General features: G+C 34.9%; 1 protein-coding gene and 1 pseudogene across 1 annotated transcript; both read left to right on the top strand.

The window, feature by feature from the left end:
• The first annotated feature begins 11,362 nt into the window (after positions 1-11,362).
• On the top strand, positions 11,363-12,619 carry LOC148951473 (protein transport protein Sec61 subunit alpha pseudogene; annotated as a pseudogene).
• Positions 12,620-13,129: 510 nt separating this feature from the next.
• Positions 13,130-15,229, top strand: LOC148951472 (uncharacterized). The gene has a single exon (XM_089091120.1). It carries the CDS (start codon positions 13,130-13,132, stop codon positions 15,227-15,229), a length of 2,100 nt encoding a protein of 699 aa, XP_088947246.1.
• Positions 15,230-18,671: the final 3,442 nt, after the last annotated feature.

The following is an 18,671-nucleotide window of genomic DNA, read 5'->3' as shown; positions in this document are numbered from 1 at the left end:
GCCAACGAATTGTATTTTCCATAATTTTCTTACAAAAAACTAGAGTTTACGGTCAAAAACCCTTATTAACTCAGATTTTACGGATATAGTTTTATTTTTCGATCCAAAAAAGGACTTAAGTTTCACATTTGAACCAGAGAATTGTATTTTCCATAATTTTTTTACAAAAAACAAGAGTTTACGGTCAAAAACCCTTTTTAACTCAGATTTTACAGAAATAGTTTATTTTTTCGATGCAAAAATGGTTCAAAGTTTCACATTTGAACCAGATAATTGTATTTTCCATAATTTTCTTACAAAAACTATAGTTTACGGTCAAAAACCCTAATTAGCTCAGATTTTACGGAAATAGTTTTATTTTTCGATCCATAAATGGACTTAAGTTTCACATTTGAGCCAACAAATTGTATTTTCCATAATTTTCTTTAAAAAACTAGAGTTTACAGTCAAAAACCCTTATTAGCTCAGATTTTACGGAAATAGTTTTATTTTTCGATCCAAAAAGGACTTAAGTTTCACACTTGAACCAGAGAATTGTATTTTCTATAATTTTCTTACAAGAAACTAGACTTTACGGTCATAAACCCCGATTTTTGCGACTGAAGGCAGACCTTTTGACTTGCCGGATGAACCTCTGTCCGTTTATTTTCTCATTAGAAATACCTTGGGATTTTGTCGGATCATTGTAAGTGTCTATATCTTATTATATATTATTGTAGTTTTTGAGACTTGTGGTCTACTTGGGAGAGCCAGTCCCATTAGAAAGAATATATCCAATTATATTATATGTTAAATGAATAAAAGTATTGTATTCTAGACAACCTCTCTACGATCTACCCTTAGCTTCTCGAACAAACCCAGTCGGTACGCCTCATTAGTTTGGTCACAGCCTAAGGCACGCTACCAAAGTTTAATTACCTTAGGGCCAGAGTTTATCTCCCCTATAAAGAGAGAATAAAGGCATTTACAATTACAACCCCCAAATACTACAAATTAAACACTTCACAACAACTGGTGGTCGTTGGAAAAACTGGGTCGAGGTGACTAAATAAGGTTGCAAAATACAAAAAAAAATCGAAATGACCGTATTAGAGGAAGAAAGTAACTGTACTTCGCTTTTAGCGGCGCTCGAATTAGCAAAACTTCGAGCATCTTTGCTTTAACTTTGGCTATTAGAAATAGATTTGTATCCCTCCAAAGAGTTAGGTAAAATAGAAAAAATGGAGAAAAGGCTCAATCAAGAATTGTAAAATGAAAAAAATAGTATTCAGTATTTAGCAAGTAGAAGTATGTGTATTGTTAGTAGTTTTATTAGTGTTAGTAATAACTGCAGTGTAGTAGTGCCGTATATACCTAAATCATAAAGTATTTGTACCGCGAATTAAAAGAATAAAATAAAATATAATACGTAAAGAATAACAATCTAGTTGGACCGATGAAACATTGGTAGAAACAGAAGAATTTTAGGCATAATAGTAGCAAATAGGGTCCTAATTCAGCCTTACTACAGGTACAGGCTATAGACTTATTGTTCAAGCATAACACTGCTACAATTAAATTGTGGCCCGAACAATCATAGGTTAGAAGCTGCCATTTGCGAGTGTTTTTAGGAGTAGAGATGCATCGAAAATATGGCATCTTACGACGTAATAAGCAATAGAATTACCTTTGTTAAACCTAACAAATACTAGGTTAGTTATGTAGTTTCACAAGCAAAGGGAAGGAAAAGATATATAAATATTCGGTAGGCACTATGATTTCATAAATATGAAAGTAAAAGAGAAATCTATGATTGATAATGAAGCGATTTTATTACTGTGTCCGCAATAATACTTGTTACTGTAAATAAATTAGCAATTTGAGTGTTTACTCATGAAAAAAAAGAGTTATACCACTTCTTAGTGTTGCTTTTCGAAAAATAGACTTAAAAAAAATGATTGATGCTTTAAAGTAACTTCTAAAACTTTAACCAAATATATTTTTAGGTAAAAGGTTTTTGTTACTTAACATACTTGTTTAAGTTATTACACAATGCTTATATATATATATATATATATATATATATATATATATATATATATATATATATATATATATATATATATATATATATATATATATATATATATATATATATTATATACTATGTTTTAATTTACTTTAAAATTTTAACTAGTGATTTAGTTTATATGTAAAGGTTTTACTTCGAGTCAACGTATAAATACTTTTTATTGTGAAATGGTCCGCTAAGTATTAAGTTTGAAAAGAATAATCCAGCAAGAAACAGAATGTTTCGATTTAAGCGGGATATTATTTTTGGAGTAATTAAAAAAGTGGAGAAAGTAATTAAAAGTAATTAACTTTCGAATGCATTGATATATACATAAATTGAGTGTTTCATTCAGCTATATATGTAAAAATACATGCTTTACATGTATACTAATGTGGATATTTATTCTAGATACAGCATTAGCTATTTTTTTGGGAAATCAAATTTTTCGTAGCATCTTTTCGGATCCATTTTTCTTTCAATCATATTTAGACACATTTTTGGAAAGTAGCAAATTTCAAACCAGTTCAATTATATCCTGATACCATCGGAAACCAAACCATACTTGATCAACTGATATTTGGAAACTATAGCAGTAATACAGACTTTACTACAAGTTCGTCAGAAAGTGAGATAAAATCAGAACTTAATTTAGGCCTAGAAAATGTGCTACATAGCCCAATGGCTTATGTTATTGAAAGATATGAAAATGCATTGTGCTAGAAAAATATTTGAAAATTTAAAGATAAAAATGTTATGTGTAATTTACCAAGGCATTTCTAAAACAAGGATGAATTTCAGAAACAAGGACGAATTTCAAATTGAAATCCTTCGACAAAAAAAGAACATGGCCAAAATTGGACCAGAAACATAACCCCAAGGAAACCCATTGAGGGTAGATGCACATAATGACCCAAAGATGGCAGCATAATAACTGTAAACAAAATTAAGTTGTTTTAAAAGTAAAATATTGAGAATTGGGACAATTCTTCTTTAAATGGGGAGTATTTTGGTAAAGTTTTCTAATTTAGTTAATTATTAATTGAGTTAAAATATATTAAGACGCAAAATAAAGTTTCAAAATACCACTTTTTAAGATAAAGATAAAAATCGTGGAATGTGTGGGCTTGGAGGGAACTTGCTCAATAACCAATTTCCTGGATAAATGCATCAATGTACCGGAAGGACGTGGTTAGTTTTACATATATTTACCCCAATTTTTGAGACTGAAGGCAGACCTTTCGACTTGCCGGGTGAACCTCTGCCCATTTATTTTCTCGTTAGAAGTACCTTGGAATTTTGTCGGATCATTGTAAGTGTCTGTATCTTATTATAGATTATTGTAGTTTTTGAGACTTGTGGTCTACTTGGGACAGCCAGTCCCAGTAGAAAGAATATATCCGATCATATTATATGTTAAATGAATAAATGTATTGTATTCTAGACAACCTCTCTACGATCTACCCTTAGCTTCTCGAACATAGCTTCTCGAACATACCCGGTCGGTACGCCTCGTTAGTTCGGTCACAGCCTAAGGCACGCTACCAAAGTTTAATTACCTTAGGCTCAGAGTTTATCTCCCCTATAAAGGGAGAAGAAAGGCGTCTACAACTACAACCCCCCAAATACTATAAATTAAACACTTCACAACAATAATTTTTTTACAAGAAACTAGAGTTTACGGTCAAAAACCCTTATTAGCTCAGATTTTACAGAAATAGTTTATTTTTTCGATCCAAAAATTGACTTAAATTTCACATTTGAACCAGAGTATTGTATTTTCCGTAATTTTCTTCGAGACAAAATCAAACTATGAAAATTACCACGAATACCGGCCTGCTCTAATTTTGATAATAATAAACTAAAGGAAAACTAATAAACTAAAAAAAAATTATTATTGATAATAATAAACTAAATAATAAACTTACAAAAAAAACTATAGTTTACGGTCAAAAACCCTAATTAGCTCAGATTTAACGGAAATGCTTTTATTTTTCGATCCATAAATGGACTCAAGTTTCACATTTGAACCAGATAATTGTATTTTCCATAATTTTCTTACAAAAAACTAGAAGGTACGGTCAAAAACCCTTATTAACTCAGATTTTACAGAAATAGTTTATTTTTTTCGATCCAAAAAAGGACTTAAGTTTCACATTTGAACCAGATAATTGTATTTTCCATAATTTTCTTACAAAAAACTATAGTTTACGGTCAAAAACCCTAATTAGCTCAGATTTTATGGAAATAGTTTTATTTTTCGATCCATAAATGGACTTAAGTTTCACATTTGAGCCAACGAATTGTATTTTCCATAATTATTTTACAAAAAACTAGAGTTTACAGTCAAAAACCCTTATTAGCTCAGATTTTACGGAACTAGTTTTATTTTTCGATGCAAATAAGGACTTAAGTTTCACACTTGAACCAAAGAATTGTATTTTCCATAATTTTCTCACAAAAAACTAGAGTTTACGGTCATAAACCCTTATTAGCTCAGATTTTACAGAAATAGTTTATTTATTCGATCCAAAAAGGACTTAAATTTCACATTTGAACCAGAGCATTGTATTTTCCGTAATTTTCTTCGAGACAAAATCAAACTATGAAAATTACCACGAATACCGGCATGCTCTAATTTTGATACTACTAAACTATGGTCAACAGAGTCGAATGCTTTCATAATATCCAGAAATATAGACGCAACTTTCAACCCCGCATCCAACGAATCATTGACGAATGTTGTTAAAAAAAAGCAAAGCTTGCTCTGTTGACATCCCATGACGAAGTCCGAACTGAGTAGGGTGAAATCAAGAATTTTTATTTAAAAAATCCACCATTCTTACGTAAATCAGCTTTTTCAAACAGACGCGATATTATTGGGAGCATTGATAATGGTCTGTAATTATTCATATCATTCTTATCACCACTCTTAAACAGGGGTACAACATGAGCAATTTTCAAACAATCCGGGTAAACTCCACTCTTATAGCATGAATTAATCAAATACAACAAACGACCTGAAATAATAGAAAAAACTGAACGAAGAATTCTAACACTGAAAAAATCTGACCCAGCTGCGGAATTCTTCATTGACTTCGCCATCGTCTCAAGCTCTGCAAGAGTCACTGGTCTTAAGAATATAGACTTCAGCTGCCTCATCGAGAAAATCATTATAAGAGCCATTACTGGGTGACTGCACAACACTATCAGATACACTCTTACCAATATCTGTAAAATGTGCACACATTTTATTAGCAACTTGATTATCCGAGTGATTATCAGGAATGACAGGGATAGTCGGGGCAGCACGAGGGTTCACTACCAACTTGAAGATTCGCCACGTTTTCGCAGGATTGCCCTCTGCTTCTTTAAATCTATTTTCAAAGTAGAGCTCTTTAGCCTGTCTTAGAAGAGTGTTAAGATTTCTATTATAACTTTTGTAAATATCTTTATCTGATTGAGATCCAGTTTAAGTAGACCTTTTATAGAGCTCTTGCCTTTTATCCATCGATTTAAGTAGCGCTGTCGATATCCATGGTTTCTTTGTAACATCATAACGTGTACGCTTTTGTTTGAACTCTATACTTTCATATAACATCTGAATCAGTTTATCATACCATTTACCAAATTTATCATTAACACAATAAGTACCATCAAGGCATTCAGATGACTCATTCGTAAGTTTAGTCCTATATTTATGTATAGCTTTCTTATCAATTATAGGGTGTTTAACTTCAGTCACACCATCTCCTTGACGACAACAACTAATAGCTGCACGGATCACAATAGTACAGTGATCGGAAACGTCATTCACTAGTACTCGCGACAAGTCGCAGCTAACATTCAAAACAGATTATCAATCACAGATGCAGAAGCTCCAGATATTCTAGTTAAGGAATATTAACAGAAGGAGAAAGACCATAACTATACATAAGATTCAAAAAACTTCTTGCCTTCGAATTCACATCTTGCACGTTATTTAAATCAATATTAAAATCACCACTTATAAAGCAAGGCACTCGCGAATCCGGTATTTTATCCAACATATTATCCATCAGGTCCGGAAACTAATCCAAATTTCCTGAAGGGGACCTTTAAACAACAACAAGAAATAACTTGCACCCAGACAATGAAACCTCTAACACCATTGATTCAAAAATCATTTCTCGATATACAGCAATATCCGGCCTTGGCTTAACATTATATCCATTTTTCACACAAATTGCAAGACCACCATGCTGTCTTTCCACTCGATTCCGAAGAAACAACCTATAGCCTGGTATATCCAATAATGAAGAGTTATGGTCTTTCAGCCAAGTTTCTGTCAAAGCCATTACATCAGGTTCCAGCCTAGATGAAACTTCATTAATATAATTAAACGAACTATTTAAACCACGACAATTCATACCATACATTTTCAGCTCCTGCATAACTTTCCATTCATTCAATTCATTCAGGAACACGTATTTTGAATCAGCACACCCGACATTCATTCCACCCTCAACCTGGTCTTCATGCATGGTACCCTCACTCATCTGTGAAAAATCAACACGACGACTCTCAAGTTCCCCCAATCTATTCAAATCTATCTCAACCATTATCAAACATCAAAGACGGACAAGAGAATGAAGCGAGAGAAACTAAAACATTTAACTTACCCCAAAATTTCATTCTACCATCAAGGTCCGAGGAAATAATGGGGCCATAACCAGGCACCAAAAACACAAAAACCTGAAACAATTATTGGGCTTGGGTGATTTATTCATTAGCATTATGATGAGTTTTCCGTAGTAGCAGTTTAACCGATCTGGTGGAATCCTTCCATCTTTCATGTGCAAGTGGCCTGGAATGTCCATGAGCCACTGGGATGCTGCAATTTTTTTAGCTACATGATTCTCTGCTCGGAGTTAGTAGTAGCTGTAGTAGTAGTATTTCTAATATTTTTTTTTTTACTGGCTAGCAATACAAATTAGTTACGACCTTTTCTGCCCTTGATTTATCTTCAGACATCGTTTTTTTGGGGGGGGGGGTATTTTTTTATATTGCACAATGATGTCTGATGTACGACCTCATTCGAGTGCATATATGCTGTGGTATAATAAAAGAAACATTTATTTCCTTCTTCAAATATTTCCTTTTTTCCGTTTATTATAGTATTATCTCCTTTTTTTCTACATGAAGTAACTCCGTTGAAGCTTGAATATTGTCATTTTACAGTATTTTAAAAGATATTACCTGATTATTTTTTTATGCAAGTTTGTGTGGCTTCTTTGAGGGAACCATGTGAACCATGATAACAGTGATAGAAATTCACAAAAATACCAGATATTTCGGTCACATAAGCAGTGACCGTCATCAGTAGTAAAATATCAATAGTAAAATGTTTTACTATTGATGACGGTCACTAAATGTGTGACCGAAATATCTGGTATTTTTGTGAATTTCTATCACTGTTATCATCATCACTGTCTATAAAAAAGATTGTTTCCCTATATTAACTTTTATCTATCTCCATATTTTAGACTTTTTAGTATCTAATATGTAATATTTTTTTTGGCCCAGATATGTGGAAAAGAAAAGAACAGGTTCTAAAATGGTAATGGTAACAGTTGACAAAAATAAAATAAGCCAAATACAAAGCTGAATATTTCAGCTATATCAGTGTTCTTTATCAATAAAATTTATCAGAAATTGATTTAAATAAAAGAAAAAAGATTGAATTTTGGAAGAGTACCCCACCTTTATTTGACAATATCACGTTTCATTTTTGTTGCTATTATACCTTCTGATGTTGAATTACACAGCCTTAGAATTGAATTTTATATAAGTATTGGCTCTAGGGAATTTCCTTAAAAAAATTGTCACTTTTTATATTTGTTCCAGTCAGTTATAGTTAACCTGAAAATTGAGTTTAATTGAAATCTGTTGTAACCTCTTGTATTATAAATATATATAATTAATCCCATGTCAATCTGTGATAATGGTATCTTAGCTCTTTCTTTTCATTATTAAAAAGTTAATAAGGCTGCTTCTTACTATGCTTCATTCTGAATCAATTGGACTTCAACTGCTATTGTCATACAGGAATGCCACCTTTTCAGATTTTCTTTGCATTTGATTTAGACAAGGCCCACTTTCAGAACCGTTTTGCACCGATAAAATCAGCACTGAGGTTTTGAGAAAAAGTTCCTAATTTCAACTCTAGAAATACCTGGGAGGAAAACTTATTTGACTTGGTTTATAATTTTATGTGTGAAATTTTATTTTCGTCATGCCTGCTGGGAGGTGGTTAGGAGATGGAAGATTTCACTCCCTGCCAAAATTGGCCTAAGTGTCCCGTCCCTATCTGAAAAATCGTATAGTTTTGGCCTCGAAAATTTTCTTTTTGTTGTTTAAGTTTCTGTTCCTCAAAAAATAAAATAAAATTGGAAAAACACCATTTTTCTATAATATTAGATAGTACATTAATCATTAGAATTATAATCTTTCCAAAAAGTTGGAAAAATATAATTTAGCCCTTTTCTATAGTTCAGAGAGTGATAGGCAGGTATACTAATAATCTTCACTCAGCAAGTGTCATCTGAGTATAGCAGGACTGCAAAGTGATAGGCATTCATTAATATCTAAAACCAGAAATAAGAATTGTCTGCTTGAATCCATAGCTTTTTTTACCGAAGAAAAAATAGGAATACTACATAAAACGAAAGTTTAAGGGTCGGGGGGGGAGGGTAGGCTCACCATATGTTTTTAAGAGTTTAGCAAGAAACCAAAATGCAAAATGGAAAAATATCATGTATTATAATGCTTTTAAGAGGAAGTTAGTAGTGTCCAGGGGCGAATCTCCAGTATTTTTATTGGGGGGGGGGGGGGGTTGGGGTGGCAAGGGGGGTCCATATCCAGATTGTCAAAAGGCATGGGATGTATAATATTTTTTTTCACATTATTGGGGGTGACAACTGCCCCGCTCTCTTGCCACCCCCAAACGACGGCCCTGGTAGTGGCTGATGTGTTCTAAAATCTATTTTCCAAAGTGATAATGATTAGTATTTTAAGCCTACTTTTACTTTTGTTTCTTATAATTTTTCAATTATAGTTCTATTTATGTGCATTGGTGTCAATATTTAGTTGAATGCATCGATAAATAAATAAAAGATCCAATTTTGGTACATAATTGTCTAATTTTTATAGTGACTGTGACCAGGGATGTACACGGGGGAAGAGATTCGAGGCCAAGCTTTCTGAAATCCTAAATTTTCTTGAATTTCTCCTCATATCTTTTTGAAATTATCAGTGACGTTTTCATTATTGGGCCCTCCGAAGGCATATTGTACCATTTTCCCCTTTCTATGGAAATTCCTGAGTACATGCTTGACTTTGGCCCCTGGTCTATGATCCCCAGGCGGGAAAATGGCTGTAGAAAAGATATATTTGAAATAAGACGCACTTTTCTGAAATGAACCCGCCCAAAAGTCTTTTTTTAAGTATCTTTATTTCTTTTTTAGGAATTCCTTTTGTCATAAACTTTCTTACATCCTTTGCTTTTGTCTTTCACTTTTGTCTAAATTTAAGTTCCGACTCAAATTGTACACCACATAACGTTTAGGAATATGTGACAGTATATAAGGAACTCTCTGTCCCCACCCCCTTAGTTGCCCAGATGATTACGTATTTCATTATTTACGCGTAGATCGAGCAAAGGACACACAAAATGGTCAAATAGTTGCGCTGAAAAAAATGAGGATGGATCGAGAAAGAGATGGCATGCTTGTGAGTGGCATTAGAGAAATCAATATTTTGCTGTCATGTCGACACCAGAATATAGTTAGGCTTCATGAAGTCGGTGTCGGTAAGTGTTATTTTTATACTATTTTATTTTGTTCTATGGACTGCTAATAGTCACCAGAGAAAGCAAAGAACTCCAGGAAAAAATCGGTGAAAAGTACTCAAAAACTCACTTTTTAAAGCCTGAGCCCACTCTTCCCTTCGGCAAAATATGCTCTTCCTCCCCTCCCCTATAAGTGTCTAACCCGTTTGCATCTACTTACCATGTATATATTATGTTTATTTTTTTGTTAAAAGATAAATCATCTTTTGAAAGTTAATTACATTTGAAAGATAAATTGTTTATCTTTATAAAACTTTTATCTCTATATAATTATTATTATTTATTGAAAACCTGTCTTATTACAAAAAGGAAATGACAGAGCACCATAAAAGAAAAGATCACTGTGCAACTATTACATTGTAACTAGTGTAGATGGAGTTGGTTCCAAGCATGTTTTAACAACAAAAATGAGGGAGCACAACAGAAGGGCACTATACTTTCTAGGACGAAAGACAATTAGAAAACTCAGAAATAATGAAGAGCACACTCACTTGTAACAAAAATGAAGAAGAGGAGCTATGACAAAGTTTCTTTCTCTGACGTTTGCTGAAAACGCAAAAATTTGCCCACAAAATTTAAATGCAACAGTTTTTTCCATCTATATTCATTAAGCGAGATTTTCAAATAAAAAAAAACGCAACTATTTCAAAAAAAATTATCGCTGAACGGCTCCATATTTTTTCGGGAACATTGGCATCCTGTGATGTTTTGGCCTAAAAAAAAACGATTTAGATAGGTCAGAAGTTTGTGAAAATTCGTTAAGAGCCTTAATTTTAGAAAAAAAAATTATGTGAGTGACATCATTTTTATATACATCAGTATGGCAATGACGTTGTCATAGTTGTCACACCTAAGAAGAAAAATTTAAGATTTTCATGCATGGAGAAATTTATATTAAATTGCTTAAAGAGCGAAAAACTGGTAATTGCAAATATTTTCACATACTTTGACAAGGGATTACATCAATTAAAAAACCTTAAAAAGATAAGAAAAAGTTTGAATCTTAGTAGAATTAGAAAGCTGGCAGGTCGGTAAACAGTTGGAGGAAGAATATAGAAAGAGGGAAAATACTGTAAATATGGCCTTAAAGTTTTTGGAAGTCATTAAACCCTTCTGCAGTATACTACCTGAAATCACCAAACCTTAGAGAATGGTTCAGTTCAAGGAAAAAGTTATATGGACAGCGATTACCCTTTCCATATTCTTGATTTGCTGACAGATACCACTTTTTGGTATCATGTCTTCAGATTCAGCAGATCCTTTCTACTGGATTCGAGTTATCCTAGCATCAAACAGAGGAACTTTGATGGAACTTGGAATTTCACCAATTAGGACCTCTGGACTAATTATGCAATTGCTAGCTGGAGCCAAAATGATCAAAGTTGGAGATACCCCGAGAGATAGACAACTCTTCAATGGAGCTTAGAAACTATTTGCCATAATTATTACTGTCGGCCAAGCAATTGTATATGTGATGACTGGCATGTATGGTGATCCAAGTGATATTGGCTTAGGAGTTGGTCTTTTGATTGTCATACAATTGTTCATTGCTGGTTTGATTGTACTTCTTTTGGACGAATTTCTTCAAAAAGGCCACGGACTAGGATCAGGAATTTCTCTTTTCATTGCAACAAATATCTGTGAAACAATTATCTGGAAAGCATTCAGTCCCATTACAGTCAACACTGGAAGAGGTACAGAATTTGAAGGTGCAGTCATTGCTTTGTTCCATTTGCTAGCCAACAGACAAGACAAAGTCAGAGCATTGCGTGAATCTTTCTATAGGCAAAATTTACCCAACCTCTTGAACTTGATGGCAACTGTCCTCGTATTCGCCGTTGTTATCTACTTTCAAGGTTTCCGTGTCGATCTTCCAATTAAGTCAGCCTGCTACAGGGGCCAGTATAGCAGCTATCCCATCAAGTTGATCTACACTTTGAATATTCATATTATTCTTCAGTCCGCCCTTGTATCAAACCTCTACGTTTTGTCCCAGATGTTGTCTGCTAGATTTGCTGGTAACTTTCTTGTAAACCTACTTGGTGTATGGTCTGACGTTGCGGGTGGAGGACCTGCTCGTGCTCATCCAATTGGAGGTTTGTGTTACTACTTGTCACCCCCGGAAAGCTTGGGTAGCATAGCTGATGATCCAATTCATGCCTTAATCTACATTATTTTTATGCTTGGATCCTATGCTTTTTTCTCTAAATCTTGGATCGACATTTCTGGATCATCTGCTAAAGATGTTGCCAAGCAACTTAAAGAGCAGCAAATGGTAATGAGAGGTCAGAGGGAGAAGTCGATGATCCATCAATTGAACAGGTATATCCCAACGGCTGCTGCATTCGGGGGCCTTTGCATTGGTGCTTTATCAGTTTTAGCTGATATGCTTGGTGCCATTGGCTCAGGCACTGGTATTCTGTTGGCTGTCACAATTATATATCAATATTTTGAGATATTTGTAAAGGAACAGTCCGAGGTTGGAGGAATGAGTTCAATGTTCTTTTAAAAAGTGACCTTATAAGACAAATGTTTTCCAGTGGGAGTGATTTCTGGATTATATTTGAGACTACTGCGTCTTTTCTATCTCCCCGTGGAGAAAGTATGTGAGAGTGAACGTGTTGTTATTTATTTCTAATTGAAGGACTTGGACAACGTATTATATGTTGTTTTTTTTTTGTGTTTTTTTTGTGTTTTTTTTTTTAATATTCTTAAAGTGATTTCCTTCTTAGGAGTCAATTGCATTCCAGCGATTTCTGGTGCTGGGCTATAACAGTATGAAAAACTGTTTTTAGAGCAAATTTTTGACAATTATTATTTTTATTTTCTTTTTTCTATAGTATTAACTATATTGGTTTCTTTTTTTTCGTTATAAATTTGCTCAAAGATCGATCCTTTTTTATTTATTTATGGTTAATATAATCAAGATTGAAAATATGGAAGGGTAGAACAAATGGGGTAGGTCCGGGGAATTCCGGCCCCACGGTCAGGGACTGGCGTCCCTGCCCCTAACCGAGCCAAGGAAACCGGTTGGGCAGTGGCCTAGCAAGTCGCTCCCGTAGAAAAAGAATGTGCTAAAGAAACGTCAGTGAAAAGCCTCGGATCAAATGATGACGACCCATGCATGCCCCTCAACCAGATTTCTGGACGCGAATAAACCAGTACGAATCGGATTTCGGAACGCAAGGACCATGTCGGCCCTTTCAAAAACTGAACAAGTTCTACAAGAGTGCGAAAACTTTCGGCTAGATATCCTCGCAGTGGCCGAAGCACGATGGAAAGGCTGTGGAGAAAAGAAGCTCAAAACAGTAAACAGCAACATGACCTATACAGTTCTGTACAGCGGAAAAACGGACAGACATGCAGCTGGAGTCGCAGCTATATTGAACCCAAATGCAGCAAAGTCTTTCTGCTCGTGGAAACCAATTCACGAGAGAATCCTGTATACACGATTTGGATCTAAACATGCAAAGCTGTCGCTAGTCATATGCTATGCACCAACAAATGATGCCGATGAAACCTTGAAAGACGGTTTTTATGAGACCCTCCAGTCCGTACTAGACTCCATCCCTCTCCATGACGTCGCTTGCTTGGCAGGCGACCTAAATGCGAAAGTTGGTCAGGACAGATCATACTGCCCCGAGGTGTTGGGACATCACGGGCTTGGAACTATCAACGAAAATGGTGCAAGGCTAGTCAGCTTTGCCATGTCGAATGACCTGTTGATAGGAGGTACATTATTCGAGCACAAAGATATACATAAGTATACATGGACATCCCCAGACAAAGCTGTCAAAAACCAGATTGACCACTTACTAATCCGACGACGGTGGAGAACTAGTCTGAAAGACGTGAGGAGTTACAGAAGTGCGGACGTTGGGTCGGATCATGAACTTCTTGTACCGACACTCAAGTTGAAACTTCGCTCCAACAGATCCCGACAACCAACAAAACTACCAAGCAATTTTGATGTTGAGAAGCTCAGAGACAAGAATGTTAGGAGACAATTTAACATCAAACTCTCGAACAGATTCGAGGCACTTGCTGATATACCACAAGTTGTGGAAGAAGCTTGGAAGACTATACAACAGAACTACGCAGAAACTGCTGAAGAAGTTCTTGGCTTTAAAGAGTCAATAAAGGAACAGTGGATATCTCCGAAGACATTGGAATTGAGCGAAGACCGCAAGAAAATAAAACAGAGCACGCTCAGTAATGATCTCTCTGCTGATGTCATGAAAGACAAAGCTTATAAAGAAGCGGACAGAGAAGTGAAGAAAAGTGCTAGGTCAGACAAACGAAAGCACCTCAATGAGAAAGCAAGAATGGCAGAAGAAGAAGCCAGACGTGGTGACACGAGAGCTGTGTACTGCCTAACTAAAGAAATCGTTGGGAAGACCAACGTACAAGAAGGACCAGTAAAAGGGGAAAACGGAAGACTGCTAACCGATCCAGATGACCGAAAAAATAGATGTGCGGATTACTTCGAAAACCTTCTCAATCGCCCGTCCCCTTCTGTTCCACCAGATATTCCGGACAGCCCATTTTTGGATCTTCTCATTAATGAAAACGAGCCAACGGCGGAGGAGATCCTTTCAGCCTCGAAAAAGCTGAAGAATGGAAAATCTCCGGGTGCCGACCGTATATCTGGAGAAATGGTCAAGTCATCGATCCGCAGGTCCCTTTCAGTGTGGCTAGTCTTCTTTTCCCTCCTCTGGCAAAAAGAAAAAGTCCCAAAGGACTGGAGAGCAGGAACCATTATTAATAAACTGTTCAAAAAAGGAGACGCGACAGTCTGTGGCAATTACAGAGGCATCAACCTCCTCTCGATACCCGGAAAACTCTTCTGCATAATCATCCTTACAAGACTTCAAGCTGCCTTAGACCCGCATTTACGCGAGGAGCAACATGGTTTCCGACCAAAAAGATCTTGCGCCGATCTGATATTCACACTGTGGACAATGCTTGAAGAATCAAATGAATGGAGACAACCTCTATATCTATTTTTCGTCAATTTTGAAAAAGCGTTCGACTCAATAGACCGCCCAATAGTATGGAGGATCCTGATCTTCTACGGTATTCCTGAAAAGCTGGTTCGCCTTATCATAGCAATGTATGAAGACACGGAATGCTGCGTGAGAACCTCCGAAGGAAATACAAGATATTTCAAAGTGATGACAGGTGTCAAACAAGGATGCGTACTGTCTCCATTCCTCTTTATTCTCATAGTGGACTACATCTTCAGGCAAATTGATGGATACGGGATCAAAATTGCAGGCAGACTAGTCTAAGATCTCGACTTTGCAGACGATGTTGGATTGATGGAGAAAGACAAAAGCAAACTTCAAGACTTTTTATGCAAGTTAGCAGAAAGAGCGGAGCAGTTTGGGTTACATATCAACGCCCCCAAAACCAAAGCGATGTCAACCACTAATTCACCGATGAATATCCAGCTGGGGACTGAAAGCATAGAGCAAGTCACTGACTTCCGATATCTTGGCACCACCGTCTCGTTTAGTGGCGACTCCGAAAAAGAACTGAGAACACGAATAGTCCTGGGAAGCTCGGCATTTCAACGACTTCAACCAGTCTGGAGATCAGCGAAGTACTCACTTCAGCTAAAACTTCGCCTTTTCAAAAGCAACGTTTTTTTGATTTTGTCAATTTTATTTGATGTATCTGACAAAGGATGTTGATAACGAATTTATTCACTCTGAGACTTAACGAAAACTGGATTTAAGTTTCACCTATGAGCCAACGAATTGTATTTTCCATAATTTTCTTATAAAAAACTAGAGTTTACAGTCAAAGACCTTTATTAACTCAGATTTTAGGGATATAGTTTTATTTTTCGATCCAAAAAAGGACTTAAGTTTCACATTTGAACCAGAGAATTGTATTTTCCATAATTTTCTTACAAAAAAAATAGAGTTTACGGTCAAAAACCCTTATTAACTCAGATTTTACAGAAATAGTTTATTTTTTCGATGCAAAAATGGACTTAAGTTTCACATTTGAACCAGATAATTGTTATTTCCATAATTTTCTGACAAAAAACTATAGTTTACGGTCAAAAACCCTAATTAGCTCATTTTACGGAAATAGTTTTATTTTTCGATCCATAAATGGACTTAAGTTTCACATTTGAGCCAACGAATTGTGTTTTCCATAATTTTCTTAAAAAACCAAAGAGTTTACAGTCAAAAACCCTTATTAGCTCAGATTTTACGGAAATAGTTTTATTTTCGATCCAAAAAAGGACTTAAGTTTCACACTTGAACCAGAGAAATGTATTTTCTATAATTTTCTTACAAGAAACTAGAGTTTACGGTCATAAACCCTTATTAGCTCAGATTTTACAGAAATAGTTTTTTTTATCCAAAAAAGGACTTAAATTTCACATTTGAACCAGAGCATTGTATTTTCATAATTTTTTTACAAAAAACTAGAGTTTACGGTCAAAAACCCTTATTAGCTCAGATTTTACAGAAATAGTTTATTTTTTAGATCCAAAAATAGACTTAGATTTCACATTTGAACCAGAGAATTGTATTTTCCATAATTTTCTTACAAAAAAAACTATAGTTTACAGTCAAAAACCCTAATTAGCTCTGATTTTACGGAAATAGTTTTATTTTTCGATCAATAAATGGACTTAAGTTTCACATTTGAACCAGAGAATTGTATTTTTCATAATTTTCTTACAAAAAACTAGAGTTTACGGTCAAAAGTCCTTATTAACTCAGATTTTACAGAAATAGTTTTATTTTTCGATCCAAAAAAGGACTTGAGTTTCACATTTGAACCAGATAATTATATTTTTCATAATTTTCTTAAAAAAAACTAGAGTTTACGGTCAAAAACCCCTTATTATCTTAGAATTTACAGAAATAGTTTATTTTTCGATCCAAAATTGGAATTAAGTTTCACATTTGAACCAGAGATTTGTATTTTCCATAATTTTCTTACAAAAAACTAGTGTTTATGGTCAAAAACCCTAATTAGCTCAGATATAACGGAAATGGTTTTATTTTTCGATCCCTAAATGGACTTAAGTTTCACATTTGAACCAGAGAATTTTATTTTCCATAATTTTCTTACAAAAAACTAGAGTTTACGGTCAAAAACCCTTATTACCTCAGATTTTACGGAAATAGTTTTATTTTTCGATCCAAAAATGGACTTAAGTTTCACATTTGAACCAGAGAATTGTATTTTCCATAACTTTCTTAAAAAAAACTAGATTTTACGGTCAAAAACCCTTATTAACTCAGATTTTACAGAAATAGTCTATTTTTCGATCCAAAAATAGACTTAAGTTTCACATTTGAAAGCTACGATCGTAATAAATGTTACCTGTTATCAGAAAAAATGTCAATTGCCAAAAAAAAGAAAGAAAAAGAAAAAAAATGGGGGGCGGTGGCCAAACCGTTGGAGGGGAGGGGGCACCCTTCGAGTTTGGGGATAGGGGACCTTGGGGGGGGTGATGTCTCTGCTGGTTAGGGTCATTGGTGCTCATGATCCTTGATGGTTCGCACTCTCATACACCTTACTACTTGATTTGCAAGGATTTCTAAGGTTTGTTCTGAATTTCTTTATTAAAATTATTTTCTTGCCATCTACATCTCTCTTAGTATCAACTTTTTAGTATCTTATAACGTTGGACCCTATTTTAAACTGACAACACTGTTCACACACAACTTGTGTATTATACAGAACACATCGGAGAGGTAAAGCTAGGTCAACTCACAATGTCATTCTATCATCATTAAACATTTTCATAGATTGATGTTGTCTCAAATTTATAACAAATTGCCTGACTTAACAACCGCGAGGGGTTACCTTAACTGATAATCAGTTTAACCCTGTTTTTTCTTTTTTTTTCACCTTCATACAATCCAATTCGTAAATACCGTACCCCTTTTTGCAAATGTCAATCAAACAATTCTGATTGTAGCATCCAATTTTTTAATAACAAACTACTCTCGAGTTACACTCCAATCCGCAAATCCCTTACCCCTTTTTGCAAATGTCAATCAAATAATTCTCATTCTAGCATCCAATTTTTTAATAACAAACTACTCTCGAGTTACAGTCCAATTTGTAAATCCCTTAACCCTTTTTGCAAATGTCAATCAAAGAATTCTGATTGTAGCATCCAATTTCTTAATAGAAAACTACTCTCGAGTTACAATCCAATTCGCAAATCCCTTACCCCTTTTTGCACATGTCAATCAAACAATTCTGATTTTAGCATCCAATTTTTTAATAACAAACTACTCTCGAGTTACACTCCAATCCGCAAATCCCTTACCCCTTTTTGCAAATGTCAATCAAACAATTCTCATTGTAGCATCCAATTTTTTAATAACAAACCACTGTCGAGTTAAGGCAATCTTCCAAAAAATCAGAAAAACCAGTCGCTGTTTAAAATTGTTCACGTGCAACTGTAGTGTCTCAGGCGTGGGTTTTCTTGTACGGTTCATATCTATTACACTTTTGAGTATATTCTTGTAGGCGTGAATGTAGGTGTCATATTCCCTATATAGATACTACTATCATTCCAGGAAATATTTTAGAGGACGTAAGTTTTTCAGGGGTGATGATCATTTTGGAAGCTACGTTCTGCAATGAATGAACACATGTGTAAATAGCAGGGTTTGAGGTGGGATGGAATTCCCCCTAGTATTTTTTGAAACCTGAATATGATATTAAAAGGAGACAAAGTCCAAT

Source organism: Artemia sp. Qi Xiang Cuo, chromosome 6, assembly GCF_049724085.1.
Source record: "Artemia sp. Qi Xiang Cuo chromosome 6, ASM4972408v1, whole genome shotgun sequence".
Lineage (NCBI taxonomy): Eukaryota > Metazoa > Arthropoda > Branchiopoda > Anostraca > Artemiidae > Artemia > Artemia sp. Qi Xiang Cuo.
Note: the sequence above shows the minus strand (reverse complement) of the source record. Positions and strands in the feature narration are given on the sequence as shown.